At 45.4% G+C, this 17,726-nt stretch overlaps 1 protein-coding gene across 1 annotated transcript in view; it reads right to left on the bottom strand.

The window, feature by feature from the left end:
- Positions 1 to 17,726, bottom strand: part of ATP6V0A4 (ATPase H+ transporting V0 subunit a4) — a 50,633-nt gene that overhangs the window by 25,696 nt on the left and 7,211 nt on the right. Inside the window, exons 7-13 of the mRNA XM_008697374.2 lie at positions 15,420 to 15,502; positions 14,646 to 14,739; positions 11,904 to 12,116; positions 9,115 to 9,265; positions 7,927 to 8,066; positions 5,889 to 6,046; positions 3,167 to 3,260 (exon numbers count right to left, since the gene is read on the bottom strand). Of these exons, the coding sequence (XP_008695596.2) occupies positions 3,167 to 3,260; positions 5,889 to 6,046; positions 7,927 to 8,066; positions 9,115 to 9,265; positions 11,904 to 12,116; positions 14,646 to 14,739; positions 15,420 to 15,502 (933 nt within the window). The remainder of the gene's footprint in view (positions 1 to 3,166; positions 3,261 to 5,888; positions 6,047 to 7,926; positions 8,067 to 9,114; positions 9,266 to 11,903; positions 12,117 to 14,645; positions 14,740 to 15,419; positions 15,503 to 17,726) is intronic.

The raw sequence follows: 17,726 nt of genomic DNA, 5'->3' as shown, positions 1-17,726 counted from the left end.
TATCCAATCCCTTCTTGATAATACCATTTTTTACTGTGAATTTCTATAGTGCTTCACATTACAAAGCATTTTCCTGGGTCCATCTCAAGAAGCCACTCCTGTAGCCGATATTTATTAGCACTATGGGCAAAATATGGTCCCCGCCTTCTTCACAGTCCCTGTTTTAAACAGAGCTGCCAGGCTTGCAAAGTGAGGGACATGTGTCCCTGCCCTCTTAACAAGACTGACACACAGAGCAAGCACTCAGAGGAGCTAGGGGGCTGGTCAGGGTCCCACGCTAGCTAATGGCCCCATGGTCTCTGCTCCCACTCCTATGTAAATGGTTCAAGTCTTTGCTCTTACCTCCAACCCCTCCTCAACTTTAGACACACCCCCAAACCACCTGCTAGATATGTCATAAGGGTTTGCTAGACTGCATCTCAAAGGTAACAGAGCCACAGAGGTCGTCTCATTTTTCCTCCTAAAATGACTTCCTCCTCCCAACTACTTTGCTTCAGTTAAGGGCTCAAAGCCCCTCTAGACGCACCCTCAATGCAAAGGCACCTTGCCCCCACCCCATGCACACATACAAAAAGGAACCACATCTCACTGATTCTCTCTTTACAACGTCCTGAGCAGCTGCCAGCTGGCCGACCACCAAGAAGGCTGCTGGAAAGGTAGGCAAAGGGTCTCCAATAACAGGTGCCCAGACACCAGAGGCGTCTCCTCTACTCCCACCCCCCTTCTGCCTGGCATTTCAGCAGCACCAGGCTTGCACTCCACCCTCTGCTTTTTCCTTTGCCTGCCTGCTTGGCCAGTCCCTACGGGATCACTCAACTTGGTTAGGACAAGTTTACCAGCACACTGTAGACCCAGCCAAATCCGATAAACTGAAAATTAAGCACCAGGCACATTCTAAGCTCTTTAAATGTACTCTCTCATTTAATTCTAACAAAAACCCTACGATATAAATATAAATATTCCTGTTTCACCGATAAGAGCATTTTTCTCAATCTCGGGGAGATTACATTCTTTACACACCAAGGAGGAAATAATACTACAGCAAATGGAGTATTGACCCTATTGATGTACCAGACTCTGTTCTGGGTGTTTTACGTGTAAAAATCATTTACTCTTCCGAGCAACCCAATGACTTAGGGCTGTTGTTAGATCCATTCTGCAGATGAGGAAACAGAGACAGAGGTTGTTAACTTGCTCAAAACCACAGAGCAAGGAAATAGAAAAGGCAAGGTTTATACACAGGCTGCCTGATCCGAAAGCATAGGCTTTTAACCATTTTGTTATGTTCATTTATTACAAAATATCCACAAACACTTTTGGAAAGACCTCTCATTTTGTGATTTGATTCACAAAAAGAGGTTGCACGCTCAATAAAATGCATCTGTAGACACTTACACTATGTAAAAATCCAACCCTTCATTAACAGAAGTTAAGTGCTGGGGTGCCTGGGTGGCTCAGTCCATTGAGCAACCAACTCCTGGTTTCGGCTCAGGTCATGATCTCAGGATCATGAGACTGAACCCCAGGTCGGACTCCACACTCAGCGGGAAGTCTGCTTGAGTTTCTCTCCCTCTGCCCCTCCCCCTGCTGGCACATGCACTCTCTCTTTCTAAAATCAAAAAAAAAAAATCTTTAAAAAATATGTAAGTGCTAACACAAGCACAGAAATGTTCTGTTAAAGGGGGTATCTCTGGGGAATAGAATAGCCAGAATAGGAGAGGGAAGTCTTTCTTTTTTTTATGCTATTTTGTATTACATGGATGTTTAATGTCATATATGCCTTATTTTGTCATAAGAAGACCAGAAATTTCAAAAATTTCAAAAATAAATGCTACCAGGAAAAAAGTTAATTCTTCTCAACCTCCCACTTCTCTTTCACCCTCCCCTTTTTCCTTGCTCTCTAACTGGTGGGCAGATGAGAAAACTGCCTGCCCAGTAGACACTCCAGCCCAGTTGGTCCTGAGCTGTGACTATACAATCCTTTGTCTGAGGAGCAGAACTGGGCAGGCAGGATCTGCTGATGAGTCAGGGGTGGGCTGGGAAGCGAAGCGAGGACAGTAGCGGCAAAGAGATTCAAAGCAAAGGAAGGTCATCCAGACCCTAGAATCAGCCCCCTCTCTACACCTCCACCACCCACAGGCTAATCATGAAATTCCTTGGACCACAGAAAAAGCCTTTCAGTCCACAAAAATAACAACTTGCATTTGTTTTCGGCACTTTGCAGTTTACAACTCAGCTTTCAAGGACTTTACCTCTTTGGATAAAGCTTACAATGCAAGTGCCTCTGAGTGGCAAGTATAAACAAATCCTGGGTGATGTCTTCCATCTTTCTAAGGGAGGGGAGGCAGACAAGTGATGGGAGGACCCAGGCCAACTGAAAAAGAGACGACCCCTAAGATAGGAGAGTACAGGTTTAGAGCCGGTACTGTTTACTCTCAACTGTCAGCACCCAACACTGAGGTTTCAGGATCTCTCCCACAAAGAGAGCTTAGAAGAAACATTGACCGCATTTGCCTTTCGGCTAGCCTGCTCAAGCTCATTTGGGGCACAAGGCTGCCACCTGGTGGCAGTTATGTGCTGGGCCATCATGTGTACGTGGCCTGGGAGCTTTCTCGAAATTCCTTTTTATCTCAAAGGCTATGCAGGGAAGCACCTTTGTGTCGCTTGGCTCAAATCCAATTGAGATAGACATAACAACCATAAAAGTTAACTCATACCTTTTTTTTTTTTTACTTGTATCAATTCTATGTGGTAAAATAAAGCAAAAATAAGAGCAAATCCATACTTTCCTAGGAAAAGGGAGATGTTAGTCACTGCAAGGAAATGCCAAAGCAGGCAGCTTGATCAGGATGCTAAATAACTCCTCTAATGTGCATACCTTCCAGGCAACCAAGGGCCTATGAAAGAAGCAATCATTAACCATTGGGGGTAGAAATTATTGGAGAAAGAGGCAAATGTTTGAGCAACCATATGGAAAATGACCAGGGACTCGGTAAAGGGTATAGGTAGGACATTTACTTGAGTCCTGTCATAAAACCTCCAGTATATGTAATATTTTCTCAGCATAAATTTGTTGATTTGACAGCCTCTGGCACTTTCTCCTCTACCTAGAGATCTCCCCAGCAAGACATTTCACATAATATTTAACCCAAGAAGATATTATTACCGGGTCAATCCCAAATGGGTATGGATTTCCAGAGTACACTCCTGGAACGGCTGGGTCCAGCTGTAAATACGGATTTGTTTCCATTACGTATGTGCTACAGAGGGAGAAAGGAAAAATAAAAACAAAATCAATGATCAACCAAAGGTAGAAAAAATATACAGTAGTGTCCTTGGTCATGAACTTGTAAGCCAATCGAAGCCTCACTGTTGGTGCAACTCATCCTTTGGCTCATTCAATCATTCCATGAATGGCTACTATGTGCCAAGTATCACCCTAGGTGCTGAGGCTACAGGCAATTACCATCTGGCCCCTGAGATGCCTCATGGTCTAAGTCTCCAAAGGGCTCCTACCCCAGTGGAGTATTCTAAAGAAAAACAGTTATACCACATCAGAAAAGAAGTCGGGCCAGGCGTGAAGGAGCATAGAGGAAACAAATCTCAGCCCAAGGACAAGCCTGGAAAACCTCCCCGGGGAGCATGTGGGCTCATCTTGGAGGAATGAATTGGCTTTTACCCACGGACCCTAATCTCTGTGAAACTTAGTTCTCAAAAGTTGTGGTCCATTGAACGCCTTTAAATCAGTCTCCCAGCTTTGCCTGGAAACGTGAACATCTGTGGGTAGAAATTTCCTACTATCTCTGCAAGCCCATTACGGGTGTGTGTGTGTGTGTGTGTGTGTGTGTGTGTGTGCGTGTGTGTTTAACAGAGCACACATCTATAGAGGGGCCAAGAAGGAGTAGTGAAATGATGAGAGAGTTCTGGAGACTTTGGCTGGCTACCTAGAAATATACGCCCTCCCTCCTACAACTGAGGCCCTAGAGGTAGTAGGTAGCAGTCGGGGAATCAGGAAGCCTGATCATGCTGACCAGGCCCTCCAGATGCAGTGGGAACTGCTGGCCCTGACTGGCCATCTCAGACACAGACGCCCCCACCACCGCGCTAATGGCATGCCTCAGGGCAAATGGTTGCACTGAATGAGCAGAGATTTGTTTGTGTGTGGACAAAGAAGAAAGCCACCCCGGATGGGAGTGAACTGGCCACCACAGCAAAGTCAGGGTATCTGCTGTTGAGCGTAAACAAGTTCACAGAACACCACCAGACAAAGCCACCCTGTGACCGTGCTGGGTCCAGACACAAACAAGACCAATCCACAATCATATCTGATATCAAAACAAGGACAATGCCCGAACCACAAAAATGACCAAACGTTGCCCTCATCCTCTGGGAAGCCAGCCTCTGCAAGCCCTTTCCCACGCCCTCTTGCTGAGATGTTCAAGCTCCCTACGGGTGCCCCATATTCCCTGAGTCAGAAAACTCAGTTCTGGAGACGATAGGCATGCTTCTGTGGTCTTGGGCTGGCAAGCACTGTGACCGTGTCCCTAGTCAACTGTCGGGGAAAGCAAGCCCCAAGACCTGGCTTGTGACTTGTGACCAAAATCAGCCTGCTGTGTCCTTTGCCACTCTGATGGATGACTGCAATTTTTGTTTGTCTCACAGTTACTGAGGTCCCACTTCATACAGTCAATGCCTGGGCATGTGGCTGAGTGTCCCTCAGACTGGGCTTGGCCTCCACGAGCCTTGAATTGAGCCAGGGGTCATTCATAGGTACATAAAAGAACATTCCAGCCCACATTTGCAGAGTGACAAAAAGCCAGTTGACTCAGACCTTTGCCAATCATACTCCTGGGTGAAAGAGAGTTCATGTTGGTGGTTTGGTGAAATGATGCTGACTTAACATGTTTCAAAGTCCATCACTATGCTTATGAGTTTAAATCTAAAGAGCAAAATAAGTAATTTGCCTTTAAATTTATGAAAGCTTTGTTCGCCTAGGCGTCTCTTCTGGGTACTAATTGTAAAGCAAAAACCAAAACACTTGCCAATATAACCATCTGTAATTCTGGAAAATGTTTTAGTCTTCATTTTTATTCATTTATTTATTGTTTAACATTTCTGTCCTCTACCACAAGGAACTTGGACCCAGCAGAGAAACTAAAGGGGATGCACTGACCCTCCATGATACAGCAACCCACCCTCTTACTGTCCGTCCGAGGTGTGGTTTGTGGACATAGAGAGAGCTCCCAGGTCCCTCTGTTCTGCAGCCATGTCCTCACCAGCTACCCACCCCAACCCATGCCACCCTACCCGCCCTCCTCACTGTGTGGGTAAACACAGGGAACCACTTTTGCAAAACTAGCCATCCCCTTCTTTGCTTTTGACATTGAATCAAGCTGCTCTGAACCATCAAAGAAAATGCCCTTCAGGTGAGTCTGGGACCTTGAACATGGGGAACCAATCACTTATATAGTTCAACACCCACATCAGCCTTCTATCCTCAGCACCTGCATGCCTAATTTCACTGTTCCCAGTTCCCTGTCAGAGCAAGGCATGCTGCAAAGGCCTCCTTCTCCTCCAGGGAACTTGTCTTCTGTGACTGATGCCAAGATGCCCCGTTTATATCTGCTCCGCCATTTGCTTTCATAGTAGCGCTATGCACACCATGATATATACTTAATTGAAATTTTAAAAACTATTTCCATGTATTACGGTTACCAGTCCAGTTAGTGAGGGACTGGTTTGAGGTCTCTCACTGAGTAGATAAAATGGGATTCTTTGTTGAATCTGTGGGCACACCTCTGAGCAGAGCCAGGTGTAGACCTCCTGGCCATGAAATCTGCCACTGAGGCCACTCGGACGGGGGGGCCCATCTCTGTCTGTAAACTTACTTCCACGTGCCATTTCTGAACATGGGTCGGACACTCCAAGAAGAGCCGAAGATGTTGAAAGACTTGGAGAAGCAGTCGTTGTAAATCAAGCCCGTGTAGATGGAGAAGATGCCCATAAGGAGAATCAGATAGCGTCCATGGAAGAAGGTGTTCCAGATCTGCCTCAGGGAGACAGAGAGAATGACAGTCAGCAGGACCGGCACCAGATCCCAGGGTGGGAAGTGTGTTACAGGACGTCTCCAGCGTCTCCAGGAATTGCCCCAGCAAGGCACACAGGCCCTATACGGAGGGGCCGTGGGATGAGGCAACATCAAAACAATCCAAATAGAGCACACACATCATTTTCCTGAGCTTATATCCATGAGTCAGAAAAGTCTAGACTGGTAACTGTTACTGTGGAAGCAAAACGATATGAGCCCCATAGTCTTTGAGTGATCCTTGGTTAGAAAACATAACTGAAACAAACTGAGGGTTTTAGAGGGGAGGGGGTGGGGGGATGGGCTAGCCCCGTGAAGGGTATTAAGGAGGGCACGTATTGCATGGAGCACTGGGTGTTATACGCAAACAATGAATCATGGAACACTACATCAAAAACTAATGATGTCCTGTATGGTCACTAACATATCATAATTTTAAAAAAAAAAGGAAACATAACTGAAGTATAAGCTGCGGCCTCACATGTCAGGGAAGGGTCGTGACAGTGGGCAGCTGTTGTCTCAAGTGCTTCTAGAATACAAGCACAGAGCTGGACTTGTGTGGAGCTCAATTTTATGGCAAGTCAAATCTACACTCATTTTGGGTCTTGTCATTATAAAATCGAGTCTCTGTCTAAGCACATCCACTAAGAAGAGTCAAGTGCTTTCTGTAATACCAAACGATGTGTGTCGATCATTCTCAGACCTGCTCACATGCAGCTTTGAGACTTCAAATATTATAAGAAACTACAGCTGTTAAAATGCTGGTCATGCAAAACTATACTGGCCAGGAGTGTATTTTCCCACCAACCTTGCTGATGATTAACCCACTGTGACATCACTGAACTAGCTCTAGTTAAGAAAACTTGTAATAAAAGTTTGCAGATAGTCTTAAAATGCAGAACACAGCTAAAGGCACATTTCCAGCTTATAAAATCTATTACAATGAACATAAAGTGACCCTAACTAATTAACTTTGAAACACTGCAGACTCTTGAGTTGTCTCAAGCTTCACAACACCAAGAAGGCTCTTCACAGAAGGTGTGGACACTTCAAGTGTAAAAGTGAAGACATAATTTTTAGGGGTTCTTGGTGTTTCATAAGAACACTGGTCATGGGCTGATTGTGGGAGAAGGGTTCTGCCATGAAAAAATATTTTTGATTTTTTTTTTTTAGAGAGATAGAGAGACAGCATGTGTGCTGGGGAGGGGGAGAGAGAGAGGGAGAGAGAGAATCCCAAGCAGACTCCATGCTGAGCACAGAGGGCAACATGACTCTATCCCAGGACCCTAAGAGATCATGACCTGAGCCGAAATCAAGAGTTGGATACCCAACCGACTGTGCACCAAGGCCCCCTGGGAAAAATATCTGTGATATGTTAAGTGGAAAAAAAGAAGGCCACAAATTAATATGCACTATTTGATCCCAGTTTTTAAAAACTGTTTGTGTATAAACACAGACAAAAATGGAAAGATACATAAAAACAGTAGTTGTAATTTTTTCTAGGTAGTTAAATTATTGTATTTTCCCCAATTTTTAGGATAAACATGTATTACTTTTATAATCAAAGGGAAAAAAATCAATGTTAGGGGTAAAAATCTTAAAAATAAGATCAATGCCTTGTCAAGCAATGGACAAAAAACAAAAATGCTGATAGGAACCACACCAGCCAAAGCATTGAGCTTTGCGCAGGAATTTCTGTGTTGAATTTTGGCCCTTTTTTACTCTCTATCTTTTGCTTTTCATAAAACATGTTGTTCCTATGGTGAAAACAACATACACATTTTTTCGTATTCTACTTATAACCTCGAGGAAATGAGGCAAGATATTTGATGGACACCCACCTCATTGTTCGTCTTCTGGGAGAGCAAGTGTCTCTCATTAAGGACCATCCAAAGGGCTGCCAGTAGCATCACAATCCCATGACCACAGTCTCCAAACATCACGGCGAACAGGAAGGGGAAAGTGATGATGGTATAGGGAGCTGTAGAAGTGAGACCCACAACAGCCTGAGTCCTTCCCACAGCCACTGGGTCCCCATTTAAGTTCTGTTGATCACGTTCCATGCCCCACAAGCCAGTTGCCTTGTATCTTCCTGATTCTGTCTTCCCTCCCCATCCCCAACCCCAACACTTGCTTAGCTCCCACATACATCAGCTCATCAATAAGTAAGCATTATTATTCCCCATTTACAAATGAGCTGAGTTTTGAAGATCACAAAATTAAGTGGGATTTAAAAACCAGTTTTCAAGGGGGTCACCTGGGTGGATCAGTCAGTTAAGTGTCCAACTCTTGATTTTGACTCAGGTCATGACCTCAGGATGGTGAGATCATCCTGGAGTCGGCCGGGGATGGAGCTTGCTTAAGATTCTCTCTCTCCCTCTCCCTCTGCCCCTCCTCCCCACACTAAAAAAATAAACAATAAAACCGTTTTCTATCTCTGAGTGTTTTGTATACTCTTCCACTATCATTTTTTGTCTGTTTCTCCAGCATTCACATGCACCAGGCACCTCTAGCAGTTACTCACAGGACACCCAACCTATGGGGCCCCTGCATTACAGGTCACAAGATTTGGACACAGGCGGGAGAAGAAGAGCACTGTGGACGACATAGCTGAAGGGCAGCTGGTCTACCCCTTTGTTTTTACAAACCAAGCAACCAGTATCACACAGTTTATGGCACTAAGAATCCAGTCTTCTGACTCCAAGTTCTGTGTGTTTTCATCTCACCCACAAAACAGCTACAGCTCTGCGAAGATGTTAAGAGATGACCTTCATTGAATCGGCAAAGGAAAAAGAATTGAATGTGACTGCCTAATAACTAGGGTTTAAGGGAGAACATGTGAAATCTTGACAAAGAACAAAGCTTTCACTAATCGCCATTTATGCAAGACAACGCAGGGCATCAGGAAGCCAAAGATTTTAGGGATGTCACAGTTTTAAACAATTCACCTCCTCTGCCACCCAAGGGGTCAATCTTACCCGCTTTTCATTTTCAAGCTGCCCCATTATTCAATGCATCAGACCCTTTACCTGGGTTTATTTCCCGGTAACTGCCCACACCATATGCATCTACAATATTCTGGAAGCCGGCTGTGAATTTATTGGTCCTGTTAAATGTGGGAGGTGCTGTTTTAGATTGCACTGTAGTCAGGATGGGGACCATGGAGGAGCCACTTAGTTCCTACAAAAAACATTGACAAAAATGTAAGGAAGAGAGCTTTGAGCTGGGTGTCAGCACATGGATCACAGTCTGATTCGCACCATTCCTTAGAGGTAAACTTGGGACAATTTCTTGACCTCTGTGAGACCCATGACCACATCTGTAAAAGTGAATACCTTCCTATTACTTAACTAATTTATCCCAGGGGAGAGTCATCAAGCAAGTAGAGTTCTGGCCATTTCCATCCTCCTGCTCCTGCAAGTGCACTTGTTGTGCTCAGTTCTGGGTCCTCTACTTTTCCTTTCTCTCTGCTCACTCCCTCAAGGGTTTATCCACCTTCTTAAATCTGCCCCATTCTTCCAAATGGCCCTGATCTTCCTCCGAATTTTAACCACCTGCCTCGGCTTTCAAACTCTCATGTCTCAGCAACCCCACAAAATCCAGGAGCCTAAAACCAAACTCATCAACTTGCCCCAAAGCCAGATCCTCCTTTGGCCTCGCTGCTCCTTCAGCAGACTCCATTCTCCAGATCCCTGAACCTTTGGAATCATCAGACATGTCCCTTCTCCTGGTTTAATCAATCAACCAATCACCAAATCTTGCTGCTTGTCCCTTTCAAATCCCTCTTCTTCTTGCTCCCATCTCCACCAGCCTAGCCCCGAGCCTCACCATCCTCCTCTGTCTCTTTCCCTTCCATTTATCCTACACTCCAAACAGCGCAATCCTTCTTTGATAAAATAAAACAAAGAGGACTGCTTCAGTCATGCTCAAAATCTTCAAAGCCTTCTTATTACCTAAAGAATGAAATCAAAACTCTTCCGTCTTTTAATCAAGACTTTGTTCCAATATTGACTTAGACTCCCTTTCACACCTTCACCCCCACTACTTCTGCATGGAAACCAGCTGGCTCCACACCAGCCATCTTACCCAGGTATGAACCATTCCCCAGGCTCACCCTTCAGGATCCCAACAGTCTTGTCCACACTGCACTGAAACCTTTCTAAAATGCAAACTGGATTGTGTCACTCCAGCATGGGAATAAAATCAGACCCCTTACGCCACTAGAAAGTCTTTCAGGACCATGCTGCAGCCTCTCCCTGATCTTCCTCCTGTTCTTTAAACTGGCGGCACCCTCTCTCCAGCCACTGGCCTTCAGGTGGACCTGTGCCACCTGCTCCTCCCCACCTCCGATCACCTGCTCACTGACCACCCTTCCATGGTTCAGCTCAGGCATCACTTCCTCCAGGAAACACCCCCACCCTTCCCAATCTGAGTGACATGCTCTTCTTAAGTGCCCTGTTGGATCGTTGTTGGACTATCATATGGGGACGTTCAAATCCTGCCTCCTGGCTCCAGGACCGTGGTCAAGTTACTTCTATTTTCTGTGCCTCAGTTTCCTCATTGTACAAGGGGGATAAAGGCAGCCTCTACCTCCTAGTCGAAGCCCACCTCAAGGACTTTACTTTCAGACCCTCCAGCCCGAAAGCTCTCCCTCCTCCCCCACCGCCTGCTCCAGCTCTAAGCCACCTGCTCAGAGGGCCTTCTCCAGTAACAGCCCTAGAATGATATTGTAAGACCTAAAATTCCAAGCACCGCCTTCACATCTTTGAGTCTCACAAGGCCCCAAAGGCCAAACCATGAGTTCCTCTGCCCTCACCAGATTTGCCACCCACTGAGCAGGAAAGGCTCCCCAGCTAGCTCCCCCATAGGCCAGACCAGCTGCACCCTGCCTAGTCTTCCACCTCCCTGCCACCCCAGAAATGTATTCAAACTAGCTCCTCATGTCCTTTCATGGAAACCAGGGCCCCTTCTTCTCATGGGAGGCTGCCGCCCATAATCCCAGCTGGCTCATTCTGCCCCCAAGTGCAAGCCCCAAGTACAACCTCCATGTGGCCCTGTGTGGCGTGTGGTGTCCTCCCCCTGGGCTCTGAGCATGTGTGACTAATCAACTGCTGCCAGTCGCATGTGTCCGGGGGCAGCTGTTGTGTTTCACCATCTTATACCATTTAGAGGAGAGGTTCCCTTCTTCACCAGTAGGGTGAATAGGTGATCAGAACAAAGCCTCCCTCCTCACCCCCCCTTCCCCATCCCCCCCTCTCCCCGCTTTACCGCCTGCTCACCCCCATTGCTGCCTGAAATCACATTAGTTATGGATATGCTTACTATCTGTCTTCCTTTCTAGAAAGTCTGTCGAAGCAGGGCCTTGTTCTGTCTGCGTAGCCCTAGATCTGTTCCTGGCCCAGTGACCATCCGGAGAGGTAGGTGAAGGATGAAGGCTATGCCCTTAACTAGGGTACAGAGTGCTGAGCACAGTTGGGGGCATACAGTGAGCACAGGTGTCTGGTTATCTGTCTTTCCAGCCAGGCTGTGACCTTCATGAGGGAAAGGACAGACTTACAGTCACACCGAATGTGGTATCTACAGTCACAACCTGCAGAGTGAGTGGTACATCAGTGCTCAACATGCCCTTGCTGAAGATCAAAGAAATGTTGAATATTTGCCAGAAAGGGAGTTTCGGAGGTGCCCAGCCCTGGATTAAGAACTGAAGATACAAAGATGAGGGAGATAGTCCTTGACAAGTTCATGTGACATGGAGGCTGACAGCCTCCGAGTGCCTGACAAGGCCTCCATCCCCGCCCCTGCTCCATCTGCCACTCACCATGCCTTGCTCCAGCGCCCTCTTGATGCGCCCGGCGTCTGCCACCGGGAACCAGATCTCGGCGATGGCGCACTGCTGGGTGACGTCAATGTTGCACATGTTCAGGATGTGGTAAATGGCCTTCATCTTCTGCACTTTAATGGCCCAGGAGTGCCAGTTGGCAGCTGCTTCTTGCAGGAGGCGCTGACGGTGAGACTCTGTTTGTGTGATGACCTGGATGGGGAACACACACAGAGAAACAAGGAACACTCATGCAGAGCTCTGGCAACGTGGCAGAATGGAAGTCTGTCAGCCATCATGGCATCTCTGGCTCTGGGCTCCCTCCTCTGGCCTGCAGCCCTCACCTCCCATCGACCCTCATGAGCAGCTTATCTTCCCTTGTAGAGGTTAAAACCCTTGGGCAAAGATTGTATCTTCCTTTTCTTCTAAATTCTTTACAGTACTATTGTCATGGATTGAACTGTGTCTCCCAGAAAAGGTATGACCTTATTTGGAAACATGGTCTTTGCTGATGTAATTAACATGAGGTCATACTGGAGTAGGGTGGGCCCTAACCAATATGACTGGTGTCCTCATAAGAAATTTGGACATCTAGGGGCTCCTGGGTAGCTCAGCCAGTTAAGCGTCCAACTCTTGGTCTCAGCTCCAGTCTTGATCTGAGGGTCATGAGTTTGAGCCCCATATTGGGCTCCATGCCCAGGTGGAGCCTACTTAAAAGAAAAGAAAAGGAAAGAAAAGGAAAGAAAAGAAAAGAAAAGAAAAGAAAAGAAAAGAAAAGAAAAGAAAAACGTAGAAATTTGGACATCTAGGGGTGCAGGAAAGAATGTCTTGTGTGATTCAGGCAGAGACTGGACTGAAGTATCTACAAACCAAGGAACTCCAAGGATTGCCAACAACCACCAGACACTAGGGAGATGTCTTATTCTACTCGGGCTACTATCATACAATACCATACTGGGTGGTTTAAATGACAAAAATGTATTGTTCACAGTTCTAGAAGCTGGAAGTCTGATATCAGAGTCTACCATCATGGTTAGGTAAGGATCTTCTTTTGGGTTGCAGACTTCAAATTCTATCCTCGCATGGTAGAAGGGGCAAACAAGCTTTCTGGGGCCTCTTTTATAAGGGCACTAATCCCATTCATGAGGCTCCACCCTCATGACCTCATCACCTCCCAAAGGCCCCACCTCCAAAGACCATCACCTTGGACATTAAGTTTTCAACGTATGAGTTTGGGGGTGGGGGCGACACACATTGGGACCACAGGAGAACAGGCGTGGAAGGATCCCTTCCTGGAGCCTTCAGAGGAAGCGTGGCTCTGCTGACACCGGAATTTCAGACTGCAAGGCTCCAGAACGGTGAGACAATACATTTCTGCTGTTTCAAGCCACCCAGTTTATGGTCATTTATTATAGCAGCCCTAGGAAATTAACACATCTATCAAAATGCTTACTTAATATAATGTCTTCAATTATAGTGAATTAACGAAAGAGGGAATGGACAATTTTGCCCACAGAGAATTTATCTAATGGGATTCATTTTTGTTCAGTGCTACGGGAGTGTACCCGTCTCAGCAGCTTTCACCGGTGGCTCCCCAGGTTATACTAAACAGGAGCATAAGTTTGGAATAACTTCTTTTCCTCCTGAAGCTTTCATAAAATCTAGTATGGAGTGTCTGAGGAAAGAACTTCAGGGGTAATTGCAAAGATGTCTGTTATTCTAAGCATTTCGCAACACACACACACTCACACACCACAACTCTAAAAGATACTCCCTGAGGATCCAGAACTGTGCTACAACTGAAACAGCAGCCACAAAAATTTTAAATTTAGTTGAAATTAATTAAAAATAAAAACTCAGGGGGCTCTTGATTTTGGTTCAGGTCATGATCTCAGGGTCATGAGATCGAGCCCTGCCTCAGGCTCTGCACTGGGCATGGAGCCCACTTAAGATCTTCTCTCTCCCTCTCCCTTTGCCCCTCCCCAAAAGAAAAAATAAAGTAAAATAAAATAAAATAAAAATTCAGTTCTTCAGTTGCCCTAGCCACATTTTAAGGGCTCTGTGGTTACGAGCGGCTTGTGGCCACAGCACGGTGCTCACAGGTTAGATAGCGCTCGCAGGTTAGATAACATGTCCGCAGAAAGTTCTACAGGACAGGGTTCATCCAGAAGAAGCAATGTGATGCAGGCCCAGCTGCTTGTAGGGGATTCCTTTCAAAGCTTATTGAAGCGAGTGTTCCAGGCCTATCAGTGTTGAGCGCCACCTGGATGACAACGGACTTTACAAGAGGCTATGAATTCGGGGTGTGTTCCCATGGTGAAACCAGACTCACTCACTGTTTTTACAGAAGTAATTGGTCCGCTCGAACAACTGGGTGAGTCAATGGAAAAAGAATCAGTCAGACTGGTCGTTCAACTTAACTGGCTAGTTAGTTGTATCACAGATGTGGCCCAGGCTGGGCTCACAAGAAAGGGCCCCTTCTATCCAACTGGGCTGGCCACCCAAAAGCTGACTGGGGCTCAAGCCCAGGCAGAGCAGTACTGACATTCCGAATCACCACCTCCAGCTTACTGGACACTGTTTTCTGATTACGAAATCTTCCGTCGTGGTCATTGGAAGAGCATAGCTAACATTCCAGCTGGCCTGGAAGCGAGGGCCCTGGGACACGGGACTTATATGGAAATGGCAAAGGTAGCCCTTGGCAGCCCCCACTCAGGTCACGCGCCTCAACTCCTCACTCACGGTGATTAAATCTTCCAGCTTCACGTTGACGCCAGCCAACATCTCTCTGCGCTCCGCCGCAGGCTCTGGGCAGGGGTAGATGGTGGCTCGAAACCTGTATTTCAGACATTTCAAAGGCCACGGGGGTTACCACTGAAAAGCATTCCATACGTCCCCTTCTACTAAAGCCATTACTAGCTGACTCTGGTTAGATGACCACCTTCTTCTAGAATAACTGTCTCTTTGGCAGTCGGAAAATGAGGCCCAGTTCTAAGGGTTCCCAATGCATTGCTCGGCACTATTTAAATTCAAGCTATGATTCTATCATCTGAACGAGCTTCACTCAAACCAAAGCACCTGTGAGATTTAGGTAAATAGGACTACAGCTCAATTTGTCTCTTCTCCCTGGAAAATATTAACGTAATAACATCTTTCTCTACTGAATAATGTCTGCTGGAGGAGAACGATTCTATAAAATCAGAAACAACTCAGCGTGAGGTGTGCCTACTTCTTAGCGGCTGATAAAGGGTGTGAGAAGGAATACACTGACGTGGTTATAATGTCTACTTTCGGTTACCTTGACTTTTGCTTACTTAAGTCCTCTCTGCTCCTATTCCCACAGCTCTTAAAGATCAGTCGCATTTTTAACACAATCTAGTCAAATTCGGGAAAGTTGTTCTAAAGTCCTAAGGGACCTCAAAGAAACCTCTAGTCATGAGTACTCTGTCTCACACACACCTCTTCACCTAGTCGTGACCCAAATCACTGATGAAAGAGCCATGAACAGCCTCTTACCCCTCACAGATCTTCTTGATTTTCTGCCTGAGTTGTTCTCCTTGATAAAATATGATGAATATGTTCTTTTTAATTTCTTCTTTCTGGAAAATCAGAATGAAAAAACTATATATACATATATATATATATATAATCGATAATAATATATATAATTTATATAATATGCATATAATTTTTTTTTCTTTTTGGTTATAATGTCACAGAAATGTAAAATCCTGTTCTTAGATTTTAAAAAAAAATTAAGAACTACAACTGGAGGGGCACCTGGCTGCCTCACTTGGTAGAGCACATGACTCTTGATCTCGGGTTATGAGTTCAAGCCCCACGTTGGGTAGAGAGATTACTTAAAAACAAAATCATTAAAAAAAATTACAACTGGAAAATTCAGTTTCTCCCAGTTGATCCAAGTTTGTAATTCTTTATGGTTGAGGGCAAGGCCACTGAGAGAAGCCCAGGAAACCTTAAAGCAATAACCCCAATACTGGCTATACCAGCCAGACCACAGCTGAGCCTGTAATCGGCTCTAACGCGATACTTAAGAGGTGGTTCATAAGCAAGAAACCATGCAGAAGAGAGGAACCAGGTTATTATAAGGCTTAAAATGAAAATAGCAAACCTCGCTCACTGGAGTTAACTCACACACAATATTTACATTTCAAGGGTGAGTGGGTATTTTTGTTTAACAAAGGTAAAGCCATGTCTAATTTTTGACTCACTGTATGTCCCTAGGAACACTGATTAATATGTAATTCTCAAGTCCAAGTTTGACAATTCACAAGAAAGAATATATATATTTCGCAAGCATATACAAAAGTGTTCAAGCAAAGACATGTGTTGTTTTACTCTTATTTAGTTTGGGGTGGGGGGGAAAGGCAAAATAATGAAATCCATTGTTGGAAAAGTTATAACCAATCCAGTGTACTCACCACATGCCACTCAGGGCACTGGAATCAGGTAGGGCCCCACTGAAAAGCCATTTGTCAAGAGCCACCAAGTGTCATGAAAATGCCCACACCCTTAAAGCCAGTAATCCTGTTTCCTTGAATTTATGTCAAGGAAGTAATTCAAAAGAAAATAAAAATGACATGCATGAAAATGTTTACCACAGTGCCAAATTCTGGAGAAAAATTGGAAACAAAGTCCATAAGTAGATAGATAATGTCACATCAACTCCCTGGAAATCTTAGGCACCAATTGAAAAGAAGATAAAAATGAATCATCACTTTGGCAGCTGTTCCTGGGAGCCGGGGAGGGCTATTTAGGATTTGGGGAGCTGCCTGCTTTACATTATTTCCAAAGGTTCCTTTGTCCAAGGACCCCTGGTCCTTTTCTGAATCTCTCAGGTCCTCTTGTCCCTGGATCCACCAGAACCAGGAATCTAGTCTGATCTCATGTCATCTGCTCAGTGACCTTCAATGTCAACAGGCTAATGTCATCTTTTCCCAGATGCTTACTCTATACTCTGTCCCCATGACTATTACATGTCAAAACATGGTTGTGGAAAGTGATAATGATTCAACATCAATTTTTAAAATAACATCTGTAAGGGACACATAGTGATCTAGGGGGAAATTGTATTCTCCAAGATCAAGAGAAGATAAAAAAAAAAAAAAGATTCCATGTTTATTACTACAGCCTGCTTATGGACAAGAGAAAAAGAGCACAAGAGAAAAATAAGCTTTCTTCCTATTTTAAATTTCATTTAACTGTGAAATTTTTTCCAGGAGATTAAACCTAAAATTATTTTTTTTCACCTCCATTCTGGAAGATTATGACACTTAGAAATCAGCCCAACTTGGAATTAAAAAGTAAGCGGCTTGAAATGCTGACTGCACGGGCCGTGGAGGCAACCCCACGGAATTCAGAGCAGTTAAGTGCATGGCGCTCAGCGAAGAGTCCTCTCGAAATCCTTGTTGGAAGTGTGCGCTCCACTGACCGCCGGCATCAGCGCAGCGGGTCAAAAATGCAGAACCAGGGCCCTGCCCCCGCCACGCTGAATCAGAATCTGCATTTTAACAAGATGCCCCTGTCACTCCTGCTCGTGCGCGCACTGAAGCTTGGGGTGCACTGCCCGAACCCAGTTCTTAGCTCTTGGTGAGGAAGACCCAGCTGCCGCCTCCAGTGGCAGGAGCACAGCTAGGTTTCCAGGACCTGGTAGGGCCGTGTCTTGGAAGCATGAACAATTGTGAGGTGTTAACAAAAATCAGTCCTTGAACTGACCTTTTGTAGGTTTTTTTTTTGTTTTTTGGTTTTTGTTTTTTACAAAGGGGGGAAGAGAAAAGCCAGGAGAAAGGCACTGGCTACTAG

This window comes from Ursus maritimus, unplaced genomic scaffold (genome assembly GCF_017311325.1).
Source record: "Ursus maritimus isolate PB19 unplaced genomic scaffold, ASM1731132v1 scaffold_3, whole genome shotgun sequence".
NCBI classification, from domain to species: Eukaryota; Metazoa; Chordata; class Mammalia; order Carnivora; family Ursidae; genus Ursus; species Ursus maritimus.
Note: the sequence above shows the minus strand (reverse complement) of the source record. Positions and strands in the feature narration are given on the sequence as shown.